A 24,921-nucleotide genomic window follows, 5' to 3' on the forward strand; every position below is an offset into this window, starting at 1 on the left:
TCAGTTATGTATATTTATTGGTAGAAGATTATTAACACCGTACAAAGAGGAGCAAGCATCATACTCCAGGTTAATGTGTGCTGACCCCCCCACCACCCTCCCTCTCCGGCCCGTGTAGTGTGACCGCAGCCGGGCCCGCTTCGTGCCGGCAGCCGGCCCTGCCTGCAACGAAGACGGAAGTCTGGATGCGGTGGTCCTCTCGCTCTCCCGCCCTCTCTGTTCAAATGTGGGTTTACCTCTTTAAGATAAGGGCGTATCCGCTCGTTGGGAATTAGGAAATGTTAGTAAGTCCCTCCTTTCTTTTCTCTCTTTTTATTTTTTGTAACACTTTGGTTTGTCCGCGGTGACTTACAGCCTTCACGGCCGCCTGTTGGAGACGTCAACACCGGCTACCGACGGTCCTGTGCATCCATGGCCAACACCACCCTGACGCGTAAGTTCACAGCCGTCACGTTTTGTCTTTAGAAAAAAAACCCGTGTGTGCAGCACGGTCTGCTGTCGTTTTTAAGTAAAGTTTGCTGTCGTAGACACGTTTATTAAGTTATATAAAGGCGCCTGTGTGTTGGAGCTTTATGGAAATGTACCGACGTGGACAGAAAAAACTTAAACTTGAAAACAAAAGTTACAGCACACCTCGAGTGTGTGTGTGTGTTTATGTCAGGATGTACAGCCAGCAGTGAGAGGAAACATAAACATAAACCTGTGTGCACCAGCACCTCAGTGCAAACTACTTAAATGACTCAACCCTGACACTGATATGTCTTCATGATATTAATAAGTGTTACAGGATGTCAGCACATCTCAGGTGAAGGAACTTAAAAGCCTTAAACTCACAGCTTTCTGTAACCTAAATACTCAAGATGATTTCATCCAAATATCCAAGGCACGTCCTCCCTTTTTATATAAACAGGGTTCCCACAGGTGCTTGAATTCCTTGAAAATGCTTGAATTTCAATTCAGTGTTTTCAAGGTTGTGAAAATGCTTGAATTTTTTTGTGAAGTGCTTGAAAATGCTTAAAATTTACTTTATCATACTCGCTTGGTGTTCTGCCGAGAAATACACCGCTCACAAGCTGAGAATACAAGCAGTCAATCTACCACCATATGAAATAATGCTAATTAGACCCATATTATTATGCCATACAGTGGCACCGCTGCGCGTCCCATGACCATCATGGCAAACACAACTAGTAGGCTACCTATTTAAAGGTGCTGGAAAAATGGAAAAACTGGTGCTTGAAGGTGCTTGAAAAGTGCTTGAATTTGTTCATGAAAAAGGTGTGGGAACCCTGTATAAACTCTTATTTCTCTGTATTAAACCCTCACTTTAAGAGCTCACTGCTGGGTTCATTGTTACAGGTTATATGGTGTCATAATGTTGGAGTTTCACAACAAGATCTCTGTTATCTGGATGAATGAATGAATGTGTGTTTGACTAGGCTGTTTGTCAGGATGTTGAAGTAAGAGTATTTTGAAATACTGCGTCAGAAGTGTACTGTACATGTCTCTGCAATAGATATAAAAATATATATATATACTACAAGTCAGCCTTCGGTTTTCTTCATAATCTTTTTTAAATGCTGAGGCCTGTTTCCATTTTCACAGGAGTCTGTGCAAGAAGGCCATGGCTGAGTCCTTATTCAATTAGATCAAGTCATGTAACACACTCATGTGATGTTTCTGTGTGCGTGTGTGCACGCACATTACAGTTATAATGTACATCTGGGTTCGTTTCAGCTTCATGCACGCGCTTTCAGTTCAGCTCGGCACTCATTTGCAAGCCGAGGAACGTATTGTGGTCTTGGTCAGTGGTTGCCAACTTGGAGGTCGGGGACCCTCCTCTCCTCCTCCTCCATCGTCCTTCCTCTCTTCATGACGTCTCGAGAGAACTCTGAGCGGTGACAAGATGATTTAAAGGGATGAGAAAGGAACATTTGTTGTTTATTTAGCTGACTTTTGTCTAACTATTAACATCTTTCACCTCCTTAGGCCTGTAAAAATCCTCCAAATAAAACAATATCTGATACATTTTGACCCACACACAAGACTTAAGATCTGTCCTGAAGGGTCATGAACACACATTGCTTCATTTTCAGTGGTCATGAACAGAAAAAGATTGGGAATCTGTTCACCTGACACTCACTGTAACACAAATGCCAACCATTATTCCACAGCTTCATAATGATCTCAAATTAACCTCAGATATAAGTTTTTTTTTTTTCCTTCCACAAACTAAATGGATGTTACTCATGAGGCCAAAGCTCTGGAGCCGTGCCATCGCTCGTATCGAGCTACATTTTCGTACATGCCACAGTAAGAGGATCTTTTGATGCGGTGACTTCTTGGTAATTAGTGTGATATCCTCGTTTCACATGTGGCGAGAGCTGAACCGGTTTCATTGTTTAGTCATTTGGCAGAGAATAAATCAGCAACAACATCGCCTCATTTCAACATCTTGTCTTGCTGCTTTAACGTGTTTTTCGAGTTTCGAGATAAGGTAAGATGGACAATATTGATCTCACAGCGGGGAAATACACTTGTTACAGCAGCTCAAAATACACAAGATGGAAACATACATTAAAAATACAACAGAACAATCAAAGAGATACTAGGAATATGATTTATATAAGCTATAAACAGATTATTGAATACACACACGATGTGTAGCATTATATTAAATGTGTTTATACATACATAAAAGGATATATTGCACTAAAAAGATGGGTGAAATTGCAAGATATTTATATTTTCTCGACCGAGGATTTCAGAAAATAACAAGTACATTAAACAATATATTACTTGTGGCCTTTACGTGACCGTTGAATTGTTCTGTTTTCGTTTGAAGCCGTTTCCCATTCTTTATTTTCAGCTCGTAGCACGAGAATGCAGTTTTGCAACTTTTTCCCAATAAGCAGGACTGAATAATACGCAGTCATACCAGCACACACACACACACAAGGGGGGGAATATTTGGCATAATGCGCAGCCTTTGGCCTTTGCATCTTTCACTTGTGTCAGAGCGAAAGTATGTGAGCATGTGAAGCAGCACGAGAGGTTTCATCTCCGCTCAGAAACTAACTGGATAAGGGAGCAAAGGTTGACACGTCTGTAATCTGAAGATGTGGTTAGTTGCCGGGTCTTCAAATTTGCTTTCTTAGCTGTGCATGATTTCCTGAATATGAGGAAATGGTGCTGCCGCAGACAGTCGGGTTGACTTTTAACCCGTTATTATTCTGTATTTTCCAGCTGTTTACTGATTGATACTCTTTGTCTTGAAGCTACCATGACAAGAAAAGAGAGATTTGAGCTGTGGAATAAAACTGTCAAGCTTTCTATTCTCGTCTTGGGGTTGAATGGACAGCCCACACTGTGGTGTGTCCAAAGTTTAATGTGGACATAAAACATTGGTTGTAAGAGAGGAGGAGAGGAGAGGTTATTAACCAGCTAAACAGTGGTCAATGAGGAGACGTCAAAGAGTTTCCATTTCCTTTCTCCTTCCAAATATAAGTCAATGGAGGAGAATAATGCAGTTACAGCTGGTTACGGATCAGATTACTGACTGAATGTAGCTGAGAGGTCAGTCCCAGATGAGGAAAAAACGCTTCTGAGTTGCTGTTTTTAAAGATTTTGGTCCGGAAGTTGGAAATAATCAAAATGCAATTCAGGTCAATGAACACACGTGTTTCCTGGTGCCACGAGGTTTTCTGCTGATATCAGCAGGGAGAAACATTAACATCCTCTTTTCTGACCAAGGTCATCAGCACTAACCACCGATCAGTAACGCTTTCCATATTGTGTGTGTCTGGGTGTAAAGAGAAGAGGCCGAACTGACTCTCAGCTCCGTTTAAGAGTCGGTTGTAGCCGAGGCATCGATAACCTTCAGGCAGACAGAACTTCTCGCAGCATAAATCCCCCAGTAAACCTGCAGGAAATTAAACCAGCAGAACAGTAATGCCTGTGCCAAGCTGCGAAAGATGAATCAATCGAGGGATTTGGCTCTGTAGACAGAAGTACTTTTTTGCTGATACTTTTGGGAATACCTCTTATCAGTGATGGTGTAGTGAGTTTGGCAGGGAACCGCTGACTTTCATATCTACCTGCTGCGATGCTCATTGTGAGATTTTCCATGTATCTAGGAGCAGTTGTGTGACTCAGAAGGAAGAAATCATCGGATCGGTCAACCACGTGTGTAACACAATATGTCATGTAGGCACATTTTCATCCCAAAGTCAAAATAAACAGTTACTTCTCTTCTGCAGTTCATGTTTTGAGGATCTTTTTACACCCAGGCCTGAGTATTATTTGACATTTTTCACTACTGGAGTCAATATGATACCCAAGTAGTTTGTTCAGGTATCAAAACAAGCTTGTTAAAGACAGCAGAGTTTAGTGTTGTGGCAGGATTACAAGAACTTTGCTGATATATAACTCTATAAAACTTAAATTGGATAATAAATGATCCAAAAAATGATGGGCCCAAGTTCAGATTATCAAGTAAAAATGTCAAATATTCTCATTTCTCATTTTAAATCTAAAGATTTTCTGCTTTTCTTCTGGCTTTACATCATTCTATGTTGGATAGTTGTAGGTTTTGGGCTAAGTAGTCTCCGGTTCTGCATGAATACCCATATTACAGGCACATGTTACCTCTCGATCGTTGCTGGAGCCAACCTCAAGTGGACGTTTGAGCAACTGCAGTTTTTTTTTACTTTATTTCACAACCATGGAGGTTAATGCTTGGTACAAAGTTAAATTAACACACTGGAAAAGTATAAAATAAGAGTTTTTAAATTCAAAGTTAGTTTCAGTGGAAACGTTTCGATGAAGAAGTCGTCGTAGAAGTTGTACATTTGACTCTGAGAGAAAGTACCAATATCTTGCTCTACGATTACACTTTTAACAAAATTTAAAGAGAAATTAAAAGTTGTTGTAAGGTGTCAAAAGCTTTCTTTGCAAGCTGAGCAGAGAAGTCTTTGATTTCGGCCTGCAAGCACTGAGCGATGGTCGTGTCCACAACTGGATCCTCTGTCACAATTACAGCCTCCAGTAGCTGCTTGCTGCCATAGTTCTTCTCAAGGTCTTTGAGGACGGCCTTGCACACCTTCTTAAAGTCCTTGATATCAAGGCAAAAACCTTCTGTGACAGCGAGTCCCTCCATGGTCTGGCTAACCAGTATCTTCATATGGGCGGCCCACTTCTCCTGGCTTGCACTTGTACAACAGTCTTAGAGCCAGCATGGTAACAAACATCCGGAGCTGCTTCTCACTTTCTGTCTCGGTTGTTGACTCACGACCAGGGGCAGAAGGATCTTCAGGCTCCGTGCTCACCTTTGGCATCTCCATAGTATCGACAGGGTCGTTGTCCTGCGATACTTGGGCTTGCTGACTTCTCAATCATTGCAGAGTTGTTTTCCATCACTGGTAGGTATTTCAGTGATTCCTCCAAGTGCCACCAGTAGGATGTCGCATACCACAGTTTGAAAACCAGTATGTGTAATGATATTTCATACTTTTGCACTCTGTGTTTGCACTTTCCTACTTTGTACAGCTGCCCAACCATTTTAAAAGTTCTGTTTCATCCATTTTTTTAAAACTTAAACTTCTCGTTTCAGTCTGTACTCAAAGTTTTAAGGGGCCAGTATTCAGCCCTATTTGTACCCTTACAAAAATGTGGCACAAAGTATCTAAATAAAGCATACCAAACCCCAAAATGTTAATCTGCACCTGTATTTTTTTGGCTATCCCTGCGATGACTTTCATCATGGCACCAGCTGTTCACACTAAGAGATTTATGACTCAACTTCTAATCCTCCTCCTCCTTTTCAACCCATTTGTGCTTTTCTTTCCTAATGGTTTTAATAAAATCCTCCAATTGGCCATATGATTACTCTTTTGGATAGTCGTGGGACTACTGGTGTGTTAGATACAAGCGCACGGACACACAACAGTCGGTCACAGGATGGTCAGTGAGCAGACAATGGTCTTTATCAGTGTGTTCAGTGTGATGCACCAGCTAACAGGGACAATGGGAGAGCACAGATTGATGCCTGTATGCATCAGGAGGCACATGGTTAGGTATGAGGATACACGACTAAACACAGTGCTGCGGTGTGAACATGTGATTTCATTGTAATATGATTGGAGATGCTATTCAAACTGTGATCTACCCTGTGTCTCTCTCTATCTCTCTCACACACACACACACAAACACACACTGATGCGAACAGGACAAGACAAAAGCCCTCTTGTGTGTCGTGCTGGAATGCCTCACGTGGTGCGCCAACATCAGGAGCCAGGGGAGCCTTTCGCCTATAGCTGACCACAGGTCACGGTCTACCCTTTGACATTTTGACCTGCTCACTTTCAAGGCATCAGGTTCAAAAATGTAAAATGTCGTCATATGAGAGCATTCGGTCATGAAAAATGCAAAAGTTGGCAACAGAATTAGAGTTTTGAATTCAAAAGATTGGACATATTTTGTAAGTGTTTCATTTTTTGGCATAAATAGCAAACTGAATATTCTTGTGTGGAAATACGGGTGTGGTTCTAAAATAACTCCTTTCTCACTACCACTCCACATTTACTATATATGTCACTGAATCACTGTCTTTAACAAAAACAAAGAAAGTTTCTTGGTATATAAGCCAGACACAGATGTCAAAGCTTGGTACATGAATAATAACTCAAGCGAGAACCCAACTGGGAGAGTAACATAGTTTGTTCCTTGAAGTCTGCCTCGATAAAGCCCGATTTCAGTGATATTTAAGGCTGACTGGTCACCAGTTTGACCAGATTGGCCACTGCAGCGTGAGGTTGGGTTGCGTTTCTCTGAAAGTTGAGTGTGTTTACGACTTCTCTGCTGCAGGTCACTACATTTTGTTTTTGTTTTGTTGCCACTGCGACCTAAACTGACTACGTCCGTTGAAATGAATGGGTAGGCAGTCAGCCCTAACACCGTTGGTCGGACAAAATGAACATTATGAGAACATTTCTTTGGTTTCTGGGTGTTTTCACGATCTTTTCACAAATGCTTAACTAAACAATGACATTGTGAGGACAAATAATCATTAGTGTCGGCCATAAAGTTATGTCATAAGTTGTTTGTATTGAAAATGCAGTACGTTGAGTTCAGAAGTTGCTTCCAGCGCCTTGTGGCACGCTGATGGTTCTAAAGTCCGGTGGGCTGGTGGGAGTGGTAACATTTATGGTCTATGACCTTTTCTTGCTGCAATAAGTTACAATAAAAACAAGTGAGTGAGCTGCTTTCTGCACCTTTTTTCCCATGACCTTCAGTGGTATTTGCACGTCAGGTGTGTGAGCGTGGTCCTGAGAGAAGACAGACTGTCCCCAACAGCATTCCCAACAGTTTTGAGATAGTTTCCTCTGTCTCTTCTGTGCTTACATTTATAGTTCTTGGTTTGTCTTGCCCTTTCACTATCTCTCTCTGTCTCAGCTCTCTGAGTCCTCAAAGATGTGAAATGAGGGACAGCTTGTGCCAGATTAAGCCGTTAGAGAGCAGAGACAGCAGCAGACCTGATTGATCCAGGAAGACGGCATGAAAGCTCCCGTCATGTTGCAGTTCATAGCATTTAAATCCCCTCAGCTGCTCAGCCGGGGCCTCATGCACCCTCACACACACACTGTGGATATCAGGTTAACATCAAGGGCGTTGTAATGACAATGCATCGTTTAGTTTTTCTGTCCTGTTGCAACAGTATTTAAAAATAATGTCCGTTTCTTTGTCCCCCCTTCGTCTCTGCAGAGGATCCTGATCCTGGAAAAGCTGATACATCCGGTGGAGCCAACATGGCGTTCATCCTGGTGCCTGTTTTCTTTCTTCTGGGCCTGTTGGGGGTTGTGATCTGCCACGTGTTGAAGAGAAAGGGCTACCGGTGCACCACCGAGGCCCAGGAGGACGGCGAGGAGGGATGCGGGGAAGAAGCAAAAGATCTTGAGATGGGCGGAGGTAGGAAAAACAGCAGAGTCGACTTCAAACATTAAACACTCTCATGCACGGTTTGACTGAAATGTGACTCTGTGGATTGTCTGACAGCGTTATGATCATCTTTATGTGTTTATTGCAACTGTTTAGTCATTGTAGCAAAAGATCTTGAGATGGGCGGAGGTAGGCATTCAAAGATTGTTGCTCAGCCAGGTTTATATTAAACTAAGATGAAGAAGAGAGGGATTGGAGAAGATGCTCTGAGTTGCTTTTATGCAGAGGATCAGGTGAGATAAAGGTCAGTTTATTGATTTATGATTTCTGTGTTCTAAAAATGAAAGTAGGCCTCTGATACGTTGAAGCATTTTATCTTATCACGTCCTTTCACATCAGATGATATAACAGCCGAACACGACTATATGGATGTTTTGCTGCCTGATGCAGTGAGGTTTAGGTGACCACTTTCTAAGCAAAGATTTCCATCCTGGTCGATTTTTGGTGACACCAGCGGCCGTCGTGCCAAACTACAAGTGCATCAGTTCCCAGAGGAAACGCTCGTTGAGCAGCTGCATTGTCAGAAAATACAAACGGAACAACAGCTTGTGTGTGTTTGTGTTTACAGTGCATCCAAACAAACTTGCATTGTTTCGATAAAGAGATCAGTCAATAATTGTCGCACACGTGATCTGGCTCCAAGGCTGCGCACGGCATGCGTAACTGTCAACACAACAGCAGCGCTGACGTTTGACAGTTGTTTACCTTGCAGAGGAGCTGGAGGTGTGCTGTGGACCGGCATGATGCGGTAATAAAACTCATCCTCTTTCTTTTGATTGTGGTCAAAGCTAAAAAAACAAAATGTGATGCAGCGGCAGTAGTTCAGTTTGTATTAGCACAAGCATCTCTGATTGGGCGATACCGCAGGATAGACGGTAGAATTACATCACATGCTGCCTCATCTCCTGTGATTACGGTCGTGTTTATGAAAGCAATTCGAATCCAGCATGTGAATTACTATCAGTAAAGATTACTGTATCAAGAATGTAGGTACATTGAAGGACTATTGCATGAAAAGTGGAGTTGACATAACCAAACATGTGACTTTTCCACCTCGTCTTCTTCTTCTTCTTTCCCGCCGCAGCACGCGAATTAAAAGAATTCCACTTCATGTTAAACATTAACTGATGGACTCAGTATCGGGGCCAAACTCTCTTTGCAAACAGTCTGCACCGTGACGACATCACGTTTCTGTCGACGGAAAAAAAATGATTTTCTGTTTTTGAGACCGGTTCCTAATTAGTCACGGGGTCTGCATGAGGTTTTTTCCATTTTCCTGTCATGTGACTGTGACATTCAAGGACAGCAATCGCGGCAGTGAAGTCACAAGATGCTCCCACCTGCCCTCTTGTACTCAACAGGCTTGTACTACATTCTTGAATCTAATGAGTTTGGTGTGTGCCAGGTAGTAGTAGTAGTAGTAGGTGTGGACAGGTGTTGATAAGAAAAGACTTTGGATGTGAATGGAGCCAGTGTTTCTCAGTATGAATATTAAAACTTACTGAAACGCACATGAGTCACAGATTTATTGAAGGAGAAGTTATTTATTTGATGCAGCAACATTTAAAGTTTTCAGTGTTTGTGCTGATGAATGAAAGCTAATTAACAATCTAAGTCATTTAAAAGATGTTTTTTGACCTTTACCTCTGTCTAGTTAAATCACAGCCTATCTCTGTAATACTCCTCCATTGTCTCTGTCTTTTTAAGGAGTGGAGGCCTATAGAAACCAGGAAGATGTTTGGCATTCACGTTGCCCGTGTTCTGACTCAACTCAGGGGTGTGTTAAGCGAGGTGAAACAAAAAGAAACTCAATTTAAATCCCTTTAATAACCTTAGATAATGCCCAAATGCTCTGAACCCTGTGTGTACGTGACGACGAGTCTTCGTGCCTCAGAACAGTGACATAGTTTCTGAACTGTACCTGCTTCTGTATCTGTTGCGTCACTTTTTGCCACTGTAATATGTGGCGCGGCAGCACAAGAGTTGGCAAAGAGGCGAGGTTATCCCGTTAGTAGTAACTCTTGTGCAGATGTGAAACCTCTGGCATCACCGAGGTATGTGACAAGTATGAGAAATGTTATGAACCGTTTACAACACGCTGCCAAGATAAGCGAGAGGCCGTGCTGCCTGCCGTTCTCACACAAGGAACCTCTCGACAGTTTCTCTTGGCACATATCGCATCTCTACGGTTTACCATGTTGGCAAAAGACCTGAATCACCCCATGTGTTATGTGGAGTAGAAATCGGAAAAGAATAGACGTGAAGCTCCCTGCCAGCACGTAACAGTCATAAGGGGTTTTTTCCCCTGCTGACTCTTTCCTTGACATGCCCAACCCTTTCTCTCTTATACGTCGTAACAAAAGAACAGAAACAAAACGTTGCTTGTGTACTCTGGTCTCACTCACTCAGTCGATCCAGTCTTCTCTTGTTACGCAATGATCAGGTTTCCTTTTTTCTTCCTCTCTCTCTCTGTCTCCCCCCGCCTGTTTTAGCCTGTTTCACTGACTTTCTATGAGTTGTGAGCAGCTGCTTCTTTAACATCGCGCAGGTGACTGGTCAGAAGCAGCCGTGAGACACCAGGAGAATACCATGAACTGCTGAAAGACTTATTATGTTTATCAGAAGGGAGGAAAAATTCAGGAAGCAATCAACAGGAAGCTCTAGGAAATGCCTCACAGGGGTGTGTTCTGTAGTACCCGAGGTTGGTCTCGGTCTCAGGACCACTTTTTAGGTCATCACAAGGTCTCTCAATTTCAGACAACAAGGATTTTATTTCAAGACCTTAACCGCAGGGATGTCACTAAATTTGATGATCATCGTAACTGGGACTGGATGCAAATTGTCCTGCTTCGAGTTCAACCAATAACTTTACTCCCTTCTGAATTTAAATTGTTACGTTAACAGTTGTCACCACTCCACGTCCGCTTCCGACGCATTACATGAAAGTGAATGAAAGTAGGTGTGGCTGTCTGAGAGGAGATGACAGACATAATCCTATACCTAACTCCCCAACCACAAAGCGGCGTCCAAGAAAACACACAGCAGTGTGTAAATCCTGCAGTGCAAACGCTCACTGAGATGGCTGGGACCACGGTAAACTTTTACCGGCACTTAAAAAGAAGCATTTAACCTATCCAGTGGCTACTCTGTTAACTCCTCTGAATTTCTGCAAAGGAGATGTACCTGTATGATTATAGGTAACAATCAAACACGAATCGACTGCCTGGTTCCGCTCTTGACTTTGTTTCAACCTCTCAAAGTTGTGTCTCAGTTCCCTCTGGTCTTGGTCACGACTTCCTTTTTCAGTATTAAGGCACATTTATATGGATCTGTGCACATATTGATCACATGTCTTCCATTGATACAACACATGACAATTCCTGAACAGTTATATTACAGTTTTCTCTCCTCTGCGAAATTTACAAACAGTGGGTATGGCGATGAATCAGGTAGAGACATTTGTTGACCAACAGAGCCTTAAAGACTGCTCTAATCATTTTATTTTAACAATAAACCACCAGCTCATTACAGCTCTATGGAGCGTTTTAGCGTCTTTCAGCGCATTGTTTTTGTTTTACCACTTTGAATCACTCTTTCCAGCAGCAGCGCTGTTTTAACTAAAAAAAACAAAACAAAACACACTGCATACTGTTTTCTCAGACGAGCGACTAACCAATGAACACGGCAGAACATTTGGCAGGCATTAGCATGAGATGTAAATGTGTTAGTGTGTTTAGAGCTTGTTGCATCGCCCCCAGGTTTCCAACATGTGAAGTTTAAAAAGACAAAAACAAACACACTCTTGTTAACATTTTGACAGCCAACACGACTCGGATAGAGTTAACATTATAGAAAAATATATTGCCAGGCTTGAATCGCAGGTAATAGGCAAACATACGTGGTTTCCATTAGAACTCACTGTTTGCATTCCTGCTATAGTTAAACAGAAGAACCTCGGGGAGTGGTGTCATCAAGTTGTAATATTAACAAACGCTCTTTACTGGATGATTTATGGGTGTCATGTTTGGCGTTTATGATGTAAAAGGGTCCGGGCCTCATTTATAAACAAACTTCAAGGCTGCTGTACATGTTTCACTGTGCGCTCTGTTTTATGGTCAGCTGCCGACTTTCTTTAAGATGTATAATCTTCTTATTCTTATTCTTATGTACACTTATTACGACGTTAGTAATCCAAGCATTTCTATTTGTCTCCTTATTTTCCAGACATGAACGACACCCTCAGTGAAAACAATGACACAGTGGGACAGATTGTCCACTACATCATGAAAAATGAAGGTATGTATGTACAAAAAGAATCACTTTATTTAGCCAGAGAGGTATTTCTGTGACTAATAATACTGTGTGTTTCTGAACTTGTACAAGCGGTAACCCCCACCCCCTCGTCCATGACGTCATTTCAGCCGGCACTCCGTTATTGTTTTGACAGGAACATTGTCACACACTGTCCCGGGAGGAAGTGTGTCAGTGTCTGTGTAGTGGTAGCGGTGTGTATGTGGGACTCGGATGTTCGAGGAAGTTCAACACCAGGACAAAGTGATAACTCCAGAGGAATTAAATTGCATCAGAGTTTCTGGTTTAAAAGCCACATGAGTTTTTTTATTTTATTTTTCTTGGCAGGAAGTGAAGTTCATAGGAAATCACAACACCCTCCTAGGTAATTGCTTCTCTAGATAAGGATCAATGCTTTTATTGTATCAAACACAATCAGCTTGATTCGTATGAATCCTCATGCCTTTGCTGACAGTGTAGATTACAGTAATTCCCTCAGTGCCGATAAAACTCCCACAGTGGTGGAGTTCTGTGTAAATCAGACGACGTTAATACTATTTATAGACGTCATGTACAGATGAATGACTGTTTGTTTGTTGGAAGAGGTTCTGAATTAACTGGCACTTAGATATCAGATTCAGTGTTCATGTTACTTTATTTCAGGCCTTTAATAATTCTTCTTGGGACACGTCTATTATGTATTTTTTTCTCTTAAGCTGGCCATATAATCAATTTATAGACTGACTCTCCATGTTCAAGATGAAGGGAGGAAAGAATCACCTGGTAGAGTGTTCGATTTCGACCTGTGGCGTTTTGAAAGAGAAGAAAGAGAAGATTAGACTGTGATTTCCACTACATGTCATGATGTGTAGTCCAACACTCTGAAATGTAGCTCTACACCTCATGAAATCATGACTCACCTAAAGTTTGTATCCACAGTTAAAACTCACAACGTGACATTTACAGCACTTACACACTATCTGGGACTTATAAACAGCGTATAAACATTTAATATAGTTAATACTAATGTAGCAGGTAAGTGTTTGTTGACGTAGTTGTCAACAAGTTTGTATATAAAAAAAATAATGAATGACTCTAACAGTGCTTATGATTACATTATGGTGCTATAAAGAATGTATTATGTTAATGTGCTGCTTATAGATGATCAATATGGGAGTCAAAGTAACGTGTTTATTAATTAAATGTATTTATTTTATTTATGAACTTGGATTACGCCTCTTCGAAAAAAAAGCAAAAACTCTCTGAGTTCACACGTTACCCTGTAAATGTTTTAAATGGATGAACTGCACAGATACAACATATCTGTGAGTATTGATCCGTCGTATTTTATCTGTGTCGAACATGTGAAGGCAGCACTGTGTTGGTTTTTCTGTCCACCCTCAGGAGGCGAACTTTGAGCTCACTCATCACCTCTTTGGGAGTAACAGTGTTTATAGAGTTGTAGTAGTTTAGCTGTGACTCACCCTCGCACTGACCGTCTCCTGGCACGGTGCGTGATTCAAAAATGTATCATAAGACCGCGAACGCCTGTTTCACCGCCGCCCCCGAGACAGTCCTGCTGTAACCTTTCAGCGTCCAACCGAGAAGACTTCTTAATAACCGGCTAGAATCTAGTTCCGTGGAAATAATTACGAGGAAGACAGGAAGAGATCTGTTATTCACGTTTCCACTGGCAGCAGCAGTTTGGTTATGAATAAACATGAGAACTGAGAAGTCACCGTGAGCAGCGGTCATCGTCTGTATGGCTGAGCAAAGACTGCCACCTACAGAATAAAGACGTACTTGTTCTTGTTATGTTTCCAACAATATTACACCCTCCACTTGTCTGCTCTCTGATCTTCATTCAGCTGCAGGGCTCTTATTTTTCAGTCAAAACTTTCCAAACATATGAGTTTAAGAAACTTTTGACTTAAACTTTTTGTACTTAAAATGCAGTGTGCTGGGTCTTTTGACCACATTTTACTGACCCCAAAACCCAAGAAGCTACATTATCTACAAGTATCTGTAGGAATAAAAGAAATAACAAAATATCAAATAAAATATCAAATGTGTCAAGAAAAAAAACGGTACATTGTTTGTTTATTAATTTTATTTAATATATAGCAAACATACATATTATAGCAAATATTTAGGACTAAATGAGCAAAAATAAAACTTACAAACACTCAGAAAATCAGCTAGTCTTCTTGTCAGGAATGTGCGGGTGTGGCTTGATACAGTTTGATTTATGAGGTTTTGATTCCAATGTTGCCAAATCCTGATCGGTGCACAGCAGCATTTTTTCCAAAAGACCCGTACTGATTTGAAATAAATGAAAACAACGAAAAATACAAGAAACTGTTGTACATCTGGAAGAAAATTAAACAAGTTTGGTCCTAAAAAAATATATTTTCAGGGTCTTTTAAAGACTCGAAATGGAAACCTTCATACTTTTCTTTGGATGAGCCACAGCTCTCTTAGTGCAGCCTTGTACACGGTACAGTTCATAATACCGTGGCACTAAAAATAACCCAACAGTTCTCAAAGATATTCTTGAGGACAGAGGTTGAAGTCAGGCGTCTGTGCATATTCAGATGAACGCGTAGCATGAAACATCCCACATGAGTCATCTCCGCGTCTCCATACATCTCTCGTTCAGATCTCTGCATACTGTTTACTCATGTGGAAGTTTGTTGTCATTGTACGGAATACAATGAAATTATGAGCGCACTGCAGCAAATAGATACAAGGAACATAAATAAAACATCTTAAACACATAATAATGCACTAGAATAGGTGGATTATTGCCTGAATGCATCAGAGCAAATTATGTAAATCTCTACCTGAGCTGTTGATGCTACTTTGTCTGTTGGTTTCAGATGCAGTACAACAAAATAAAACTGACTTCTTTGCCAATTTTCAGTCGAAGTCTGGAGTTTGTTTGCTCCACCAAAAGTTTTTTCCTTTTTTTTTTTTTTCTGGTTAGACGTCTTCCCCCGAGGCTGTTGTGTACAGCGATTATGTGTTCAGTGATTGCGTGTGATGTGCTGTTTAATTGTGTTAAAGAATTAATCTGCTGTAGCCATCTTTCAATAAGCGCCCCGCTTTTGAAGTCACTGGAGCGTTTCTCCTCGCTAATTCCCAACACTGCTTTTATCTCCGTGCTTCTTTCTTCTCTCTGTAACTTTCTTTCTTTTCCTCTCCAGCAAACTCGGACGCCCTCAAAGCCATGGTTCATGAAAACAGCATCGATTCTGATGGGTAAGTGTCCTCTCGTGTCCCAGGCTGTGAACTATGAACCGTCTCGACCACCAGATGGCACCATAAGCCTCCTCTAGAGAGCCGGAGACGAACACACGAGTTAAATCAGGCCACATTTCTCTTCTGATACTTTTCCAGATTGGCGAGGTTTGATTGAGGGCGAACAGCTGGGGACTATTCTCAAAATGCCACCGTGCCCCATATCACTGTGTTGTGGTATTATTAAAGCATATTGAGCGCATGTGCTCGGCAAAGAAACTGTACTTTTCTTTAAACTAGAGGCTTTACGAGTACAGCAGCCTGAAATCTCAAATATGTGCCGGTTCCAGCTTCACAGATAGTCAGCATGTGAGGTTTTTCTCTGTTTTAGATCGCGGGAAATTAATTATCTTATTCTTATTATTATTCTTATTATTCTTATTATTATTATTCTTATTATTATGTGTTTTGGGACTGCAATTTGGATATATCTGTAGGAGATTTTCTGACATATATACTAAAAGATGAATTTATTTATTGATAAATAATCAAGCATACAACAGGCCTGTCAAGCATTTGATTCTCCACGTGATGACGTGGTGCAGTAAGAGCGATTTAGAGGGTGTTAACAGGAGAGTATCATAGTTGCCAAACACACCTGTTCATCCTCATTGCCATTTATCTTCTATCTAACATTAAAGTGTACTCATATATATTTGAAAATATACACAATAAATAAATCTTTATGTAACCTAAGCAGCCAAACATAAAACAGCACATAGCTCTACCATGCCATACAAAAACAATGCAGTGTCTTCATTTCCGTGTTGAATACATGGATAACCAACGGGTGAGCATTGTACTATAAAACATGCTGCGACCATAGATAGTACCAAGAATAGACGTGTGTGTGACGTCGCTCGCAGGTTTCTGAAGAACCGATTTGAAATTCAAAATTTGCGGCTCTGGCTGCCGCTGGCTAATCTAAAAATGGGGCAAAGATGTGTATCACTGGCGGACCAAATGACGCCTGGTTGCTCAAATAAGCCATCTGTGACGGCGCCTATCTGTCAGTCAAAGCGGCCACATGGTTAATTATACATAACTTTAAGCCTTAATATCGTTTCAACAGGTGAGTTGTATATAAATTCAGCCTCAGTACAGTTGTCATGAACGGGGAAATTAGCTATAGAGACCAAAACAGTTTTTTGTACCAGGCTGTAAACATGTTTATTTCTGCTGTGAAGTTGGACATTTGAACATGGGGACTTATGGAGACTGACTCGTTTTATAGCCAGCCTCAAGTGGACGTTTGAGGAACTGCAGTTTTTGGCTTCACTTCACACAAACACGGAAGTTGCCGCTTGGTTTCAACCAACTCATGCAGTTCAGTTAGCCAGGATCCTTTACTGGCATGAAATGTACAGGCCTCCAGGTGGATCTCATTCACCTCTCAAACCTACTTGTCACTTTTGAACCGGCCCTGTGTGGATAAATGGAGCGTTGCCTCTGCCAAAGATTGGGCTTTTTTCTGAGGTATTCTGCTCAGTCGCCGGGTGTCCTGGAAAAATCATCAGAAAATCTGCTATCGCACACATTTCCCCAGCGTCACTTTCCTGTGTCTCGCTTCTTCAGATCTCTCTCCAAATCTCCTTTTCCACATATTTCCACCCCTTGTTCACTTCACTTTTTTTTGTTCATTTTGTTGAAATTGCTCTCTGTGGTACTTCCTTCCTTCTCTCTCTCTCGCTCTCTCTCAGCCAGGTTGGGCAGACTGCCAGTGGATCACTTAGAGATGGTGGAATAAAAGGGGGAAGAGGGGGTATCGGTGGGGGTAATTTATGTGCCACTTAAGGGGTGCAGGCGGACAGACAGACAGGCAGAAAGAGTAGGAGGAAAAAGGGAAAGAGGGATGGAGAGTGACTGTAGTGTGGCCAGGGCTCGCTATCTGCCTCTCCAGATTCAGTACTTAACTTCCCCCTCGCCTCGCCTCGGCTCTCCCCATCCACCTCTCACCATCCCTCAGTCCCCTTTCCACTCGACGCTCGGCTCACATCAGCTGATCTCCTCTTTGCCATTTTTTTTTTCTTTCCTTTTTACCTCCTGTGGATCAAACTCGTGTTTCATACCTCTGCTCATCAGGAAGCCTCGCGCCGTACACGAGCATAGTACATATTTTATTATGCATCCTCACATGGATGTACTCGCATTGTTTACACCAGCGGTTCCCAAGTGATGTCTGCTCTCCCCCCCTCCCCGCTCACTGGCATAGATCTCCCAGTTTTTATTTTTTCCTAGAAAAATTGAATAATGCCTAAAAAATGAGTCATTAATTCACAAGAAAACAAAACAAAAGATGAGATGAGCTATTTACATTTTTAAATGACATCCCCAATTCCAAAAGAGGCTGGCTACAGAACGAGTCAGTCTCCATAAGTCCCCATGTTCAAATGTCCAACTTCACAGCAGAAATAAACATGTTTACAGCCTGGTACAACACTAGTTTTTTCTTTTTAAAGATTTTTTTTTGGCCTTTTATGCCTTAATTGATAGTACAGCTGAAGATAGACAGGAAGCAGAGAGAGGGGGAGTGACACGCAGTAAATTAGCCGTCCGATGCGGGATTCGAACCGGGGCCAGCTGCAGCGAGGACTATAGCCTGCACACACGGGGCGGCCGCTTAAGCCACTACGCTACCGAACTCCCCAAAAACCAGTTTTGGTCTCTATAGCTAATTTCCCTGTAACTCACCTGTTTGCAGGTAGGTGCCATTACAGTTTTTACAGTCTTACGTCTTTGGCCATTTTTAGATTAGCCGACAGCAGCCAGTGATGCAAATTTCAGAAACCTGTGAGCGACGTCACACATACGCAGTCTAGCAGCATGTTTGGAATCAGGGTTGTATATTTTATGCCGCTTTCCCGTCCTGTGTATGATCCCGTCACTCCTCTAACTTAACGAGCAAAGCTTAAAACCCTAAAACATGCCTCACCTTTGTGAACAACAAGGACCGAGATGAAGCTCAGGAACTTGACAGATCAAAGAGACGTCAAAGTCCCTTGACATATATATGTTATGTATTATGTGTTTATGTCACTGAGTAGAAACACTGTTTATTCCACCTTTGTGCTTGACGTGAAGCGTCGCTCTCCAGAGTCATAAACATGCACACGGCGAAACAAAAGCAAACACTCCTCTTAAAACACTTCCTGTTTGTTGTGTAGGTGTCCAATCAGGCGTCTGATTGCCTCTGTTATTATTTCTAAACACAATCATCGTTCAGAGCTCGTTGAAGTGTGAGACATCAGCGTGTTTCTGCACAGCAGGATTCAGTGAGCTTGAATGTGAAATGATTTGAGTTTGTTTCAACGTCTGCTTTCTCCGTCTTCAGTCCCCCGCTCACCCCGACCTCTCCCGGCACCCCGACCCCCCCGATGACTCCCGTGTCGCCGGGTGCACCGCCAGGAGCCGCCAAGCACACCTGCAGCCACCTGCACACCATCGGCGGCATGGCCGGCAACAAGAACATCTGCACCCGCTGCAGCCAGAAGAAATGGCCGCTGATGAGGAGGCCGTCGGCCCGCAAGGCGGAGCAGCGGCGCAGCCAGTACGGAGAGGTCACGGTCCTGGCTGTGGGCAGGTGGGCAGGTGTGTGTGTGAATGTGTGTCTGAGGCAAGGGAGCAGGGGCAATTATATTCAACCTTTCCTCTATTAGTGCACACACAACATAACCAGTGACTCCAGGAAAATCCAGACTTAATTACAGCGGCTAAGGCTGCTCTTTGACACCGAACCAGTGACCTGGAAAACACACAGGTTAGACGGTCGGGGTGAAGCCTGGGAAAATAGACGCTGCAGGGTTTAGATTGTGCCGAGGTGTCATGTGACGCTTCAGTGGTTAACTTGTGTTGTTTGGCAGCGACACCAACACGAGGAGGTTCTCACAAAAACTGAGACCGTTGCGACGCCAACAAAGAAACCTGTTATATCTCACAGCTTTCCACCGGAGTTACCGTGCGCGAAGCACGAGTTCACACGAAGCAGGAGAAGGCAGACGAAAAACAACAAAATGTTAAAAAACTAAGTGTGGAGTTCTCAGTAAACACAGCAGAGAATACATATAATACATATAGATGTGTGTTGTTGACAAAAGACATTCATACCTTCATCTTTCTTATTTTAAAAAAGATTTAGGAGCTAAATCTGTCCATGGAAGAAATACATATTTTAGTTACTACACGACTGAGCTACAAAGACAGTTTGGGGTTTATATGTGTGGTTGTATTCAGTTTGGGAGACTTTAGAAATCGTCTCTGTTGCTCAGTCGTTACTACTTACGACTTGCTGGAGTAGTAAACTGTGTTCGATTACATATAAGAGTCTACTGCCGTGACTGATTGTTTTCCAGGTATCAGTCAGACCCCGTGTATCTCCACGGAAACGGAACAGCGCATTTATTGTTGTATAAACGCACGATTACATTTCGAGGGTGTGTTTTACTGTCGTTATTGGCACAGTGGTGCTGCAAACTGACTTAGATGGATATCAAACAGACGCTGACACGCTTCCTTCATGCAGAGCGTTCTTCTTCAAACCAAAATACAAAAGGAAAGAGTTAAAGGTCCGCAGCACAACACAATATTTGCTTTTGTACTTTTTGTGCTCAGGACTTCAGAAGGTCTTGTGGACGAGTGACTCAGAAATAAAAAAAAAAGGAGCCTGAGCATTGCTGAACTGAATTAATGTTGTAAATTAATAATTAATTAGTGCAAATGATCGACAGTGTGTGGGATTTTTTTGTCTTTCACACAGTGTTTTGTACTTTTTTGTGTTGTCAAGTCTCCCATGTGGCTGCTTCACAATAAAAGCCACCCTGTGTTCAGTCAGTCGGACACTTTTATTGTGAAGCAGCCGCAGCAGGATGTCCTGTCGGTAACTTAACACATCTCTGACACCGTGTAAAGAGAGAGAGCGGTAAACAGCGCGTCTCTTATCGGTGAGATAACACTGAACACCTCGTGCGTGTGAAGGCAAATCCAGCTCATGAGCAGCAGACCTCGCCTCCGACAGATTTCCATTTTCCAGTGCTTGAAATAAACCCTGGCAGTGTGCCACTGTTCAAGATGTTTAAAGTTAAAACAACATTTTACAGATGGTCAGTGAACCCGGGGAAGTGTGCAGCCTCCTCCCCTCATCCTTAAACGTCGTGATGCGAGCTGATTGGGATGCAGAGAGGTTGCTTTTCATTTGCACACACAGATAGATGAATGGCCACGTACGCAGAGGGGTCAGCATGACCTGGATACGAATATTCATTTGCTGATTTAATTAAAGTTTTTGGTGTGTGTGTGTGTGTGTGTGTGTGTGTGTGTGTGTGTGTGTGTGTGTGTGTGTGCACGCTGTGGATGAGAGTGCCAGCTGTGACACAAATGAGAACAGCTGAAACCAAAGGCCATTTTCCGGGTTTATTTATGAGTACCTACAGCAAAGATGGGTCAGCTGAGTTTGTGTTGATGTCATTTTTTAAATCTTTCTTGAAAGACTCGAACAGCGGCCGCTGTCTGCTCTGTTTATTTGTCAGGTTCCGGGTGACAAAGTGTGAAAAACCAGCCAGAGAGAGGCGAACTCTGCTTCTAACAGACACCAATGGGAGCGTCCCTACATCTCCCACAGAGGTAGAGCCAAAGAGCCGGACGACGTCCGAGTCCCAGCAGGTCGGTATCCTGGAAACTTCTTCGTCTGCGTCCCCCTCTCTTTGTCTTTGTCCCCGCTGACACCGGGTGTATAAATAAGTGTTGCTTATGTATGCAAATGTGAGTTAGTTGCTTGTCTGTGCATGTTCACAGCTCCTGGTGACGTTCAGCCTTTTTGCATTAGTCGACAAACTGGAGAACGTTACGGCTTCGATGATTAATAGCACACTACATTTAGCTCTGTTTTGATATATAACCGGGTTAAAGCTGCAAGTCATGACTTGTTTTATTATCTGTTAATCTCACAGTTTTTTGGATTGATTGATTTAATTCAACTTCCAATTGTTTGGTCTATAAAATGTCAGAAAATATTAATATTCTGAAGCTCAAGGCGTCGTCTTTAAATGTTGTTTTGTCCGACTGACAGTCCAAAAACTCCAGAATATTCAGTTTAGTGTCATCTAAGAGAAAGAAAAGCAGCAAATCGTCACATTTTTAGAAGCTGTAACTGGAAAATATGTTTTATTTTCTTTTAAAAACATCTTAAACCTTTCTTAAAACACTAGTGGATTAATCTATTCAGCTCTGAATTGTGTAATATGAACAATATTTGAGAGATATGTCATATACGGTGGATACACCTGTTTATAAAGCAGTACAGTTTCTTCAGATACAAACCAAGAAAACACTAAAAACCCTAAAGAATGTAAATATAGAGAAAACAGAGTCATGAATCTGGAATAATGATTAGAAAGTGAAAAAGAAATAAGCTGTTTATACAGACATAGTGACCTTTGACTGAAAAATTAGATGAATAAGTTTTTAATCATTCAAAATAAAATTAAAAAAGCAGCAATAATCAGCTCTGCTGTTTTTCCTCCTTGTTGATTTTGGTCCGTCGTCCACTCGACTTCAAACCCCCACCGTGAGCGTTCCAGAAGTGTTGTGCCCACCAGACTTTGTAATTTAGCCTTTAGATGATGTGGAGTTGAAATAATCAGCCATGTGTCATCACAGTTTGTTTTCTACGTGTCCTAAAAAAAACCCTGAGTAGATTTTGGAGTTCAGGTTCGGTAATTCAGACTCCTCGACTTGAATCAGCGCCGTAAACAAATTTGTTTTTAGGGTGGAGAAATGTTCCACTCGTGTTTCATGGAGGATACAAATGCAAAAGGATCCGTTCACAGCTCCAGAACTCATTTAACATCAGTGTTTGTTTCATTTCAGACTGTAATTTCACATATTGACTTTTAGCTTTCTCGTATTGACCGTGCGAGAAAAGAAAAAGGTCTTCCGCCCAGGAGAATAAACAAACCCTGTAACGCAGAAGAGTGATGACAGAACACTTCTAATCTGAGATCATCAAGTTGTGTCGATTAGTGATTATTCTCTGTATTAAATCACGATTATCTCCTTCCGTCGTTCCAGGAGCAGACGGACGACTTGGACAAAGAGAAACGATAGAAAATCCAGGTGAACTGTCACATTTCATCAGCGTTCAGCGTGTTTTTATACCTGGTGTTCTGACATTCAATCCCTCGCTCTGCAGATGTCCAAAGAGAGGAGAACAACAACATCATCTGGACACTTTTAAAAACTCGGAAAACAAACCAAACAAGAACATGAAACCAACAGCAGTGGAGGAGCGACGCAACAAGCAAGAGTCGACCCCCGAGGAGTCGTCCCTCCACCTTCCTGCTCCGCGGGGAGCAAGACTGATGCTGCTGATGATGAGGATGGCGAGACTGACGTATAGAGTCACACTAGCCAGTTATTTTATAAGCAAAAGGAGGTTACGGTGCGTCTCTTTGATGCACTCCTCCTTAAAATAGATTCATAATAGTGCCTTGCTCGATGGCGCTTAAGCAGGCCAGCTGCTTAACGTCGCGGAAGCTCGACCCGTGGATGCGGTCCATGATGTGTGTACATATGTTTTTGTATGCTGACGTATTTTGCATGCCGTCAGTCGGTTTAATTAATCAAGCTACACCCCAGGAACCGGTGCAGCCAGTCTGAGATCAAACTGTGCGGGTTGTCTTTTTCCCAAACAGGAAGCAGGAACAACCTGACGCAGAGGTCACGGCAGCAGGAAGCAGACGGGAGTGTTAGCAGATGTGATAAGAGCATAATCATAATCATATCCTGTAGCGGCGTGAACATGATCTGAGAGCACGCCTCGACATCAGGACAATTAAGCATCATTGTCAGGTCAACGTGTCTCCGTCTTCATACTATAATCTTCAAGTCTTGACCTCTAATATCGAAGAGAACCGAGTGTTCTGGGTCAAACGACAAATGAGCTCTCAGCGGGCGGTGTTGTTTTAACATCGACAGGTCGGCGTGCTCCAACCGCTGCACCGCCAGATTTCATTTACTAAATCTTTAAACCTGCATTAATCGTGTTTCTGTCCATAAATTGGCTCTTATTTCTTATTAGAAAATGTTTACAAAGAAAAGACGCATCTGTTGCATGATGGGAAATGTAGGATATAGCGTTTTTTAAAAGCTTGACCCATATCAGAGACTAAAAAAAATCATTTATATCTTAAAAAAAAATCATGCAACTTCATGGACGTATGATACTAAAGGACCCCCGTGAGGTCTGACATCATTCAAATCTATAATTTGCACAGATATTTCTGATCAAAACGCGTCATTTTTAGACATGTTTGTATTTGTGACGTCATCATTTTTTTTTTAAATACGTGTTTTGGGACAGTTTGCTGTCTTTTATTATGTTGTCTTGAAAGAAATATAGCAAATAAAGATGACTAATACATATCAAACCATCACTATTGTTGTTTAATCACACTGTTCACCATCCAGGTGACAACAGCCAGCGTCCTCTGACTATTCTTTCTCATTTCCTTCCCTCCTCTCCTCGTCCTCCTCCTCGCTCTTCTCTCTTTTTTTTCCACGCCGTAATGAAAAGATGATTCGTCTTATTCATCTCGAGTAGGTAGTCCGACGACCTCGGGCTCTCTCTATCGTATTATTTCCAGATAACGGAGATGGAGATGGAGCGGTGTTTTTGAGCCGAGGATTAACAATCCTTGACTCTTTTCGTCTCCTCTTGACCTTCCGAGTCTTATCAGGCTCTGTCGCGCAAACATACACGATTTCGATAAAGGACGGACGAGTTTGTGGCCTTTCAAAGAAAAGAAAAGATAGAAATCTGTTAATTAAGGTTATTATGTTGCCAAATTATTAACACGGCGCCTAACTGCTCTGAACAACAGCGAGGACGTGATTACACAAAGGCCTCTGAGTGACACATGTCTGCCGCCGGTGTCACTTGACAGCGCTGGAGGGAGGATTGACTTTAAAAGTGTTGACAGGGGCGAGAGGGGGGGACGACGAACATTTACATGCGGTGGAAAAGAAAGCCTGATGGCACACAAAGCAAACCTCAACCCCACCCACAAAGCTGTAGTCTCAAAGCAAACCTGCCTATTCTGAACACACAGGGCAGCTTCAGGGTGTTAAACCTGTCGGAGAGATGCGGTTGACAGTGCAGGACATGAAGGACCTGGTGCAAATATTGACTCCGGTTGTGTGTGTGTGTTTACTTTACAGAGGGTGTCACCAGGAAAGTTTCTCACACTACATTAAAGCGGGTAAAATTCCACGAAGAAATGAGGTATGCACATAAAAATGGTATAGATAATAATAAAAGCTCTGTTCTGTCTCTTTTGCATGACT

At 42.2% G+C, this 24,921-nt stretch overlaps 1 protein-coding gene across 1 annotated transcript; it reads left to right on the top strand.

Annotated features, from left to right (window-relative positions):
• The first annotated feature begins 235 nt into the window (after positions 1 to 235).
• On the top strand, positions 236 to 24,009 carry rell1 (RELT like 1). Its single transcript, XM_027288042.1, has 8 exons — positions 236 to 433; positions 7,762 to 7,965; positions 12,220 to 12,291; positions 15,492 to 15,546; positions 18,917 to 19,165; positions 21,108 to 21,240; positions 22,648 to 22,692; positions 22,769 to 24,009. Exons 1-7 carry the CDS (start codon positions 412 to 414, stop codon positions 22,681 to 22,683), a joined length of 771 nt encoding a protein of 256 aa, XP_027143843.1. The 5' UTR covers positions 236 to 411; the 3' UTR covers positions 22,684 to 22,692; positions 22,769 to 24,009.
• Positions 24,010 to 24,921: the final 912 nt, after the last annotated feature.

Source organism: Larimichthys crocea, chromosome XIV (assembly GCF_000972845.2).
Source record: "Larimichthys crocea isolate SSNF chromosome XIV, L_crocea_2.0, whole genome shotgun sequence".
Taxonomy (NCBI): Eukaryota; Metazoa; Chordata; class Actinopteri; family Sciaenidae; genus Larimichthys; species Larimichthys crocea.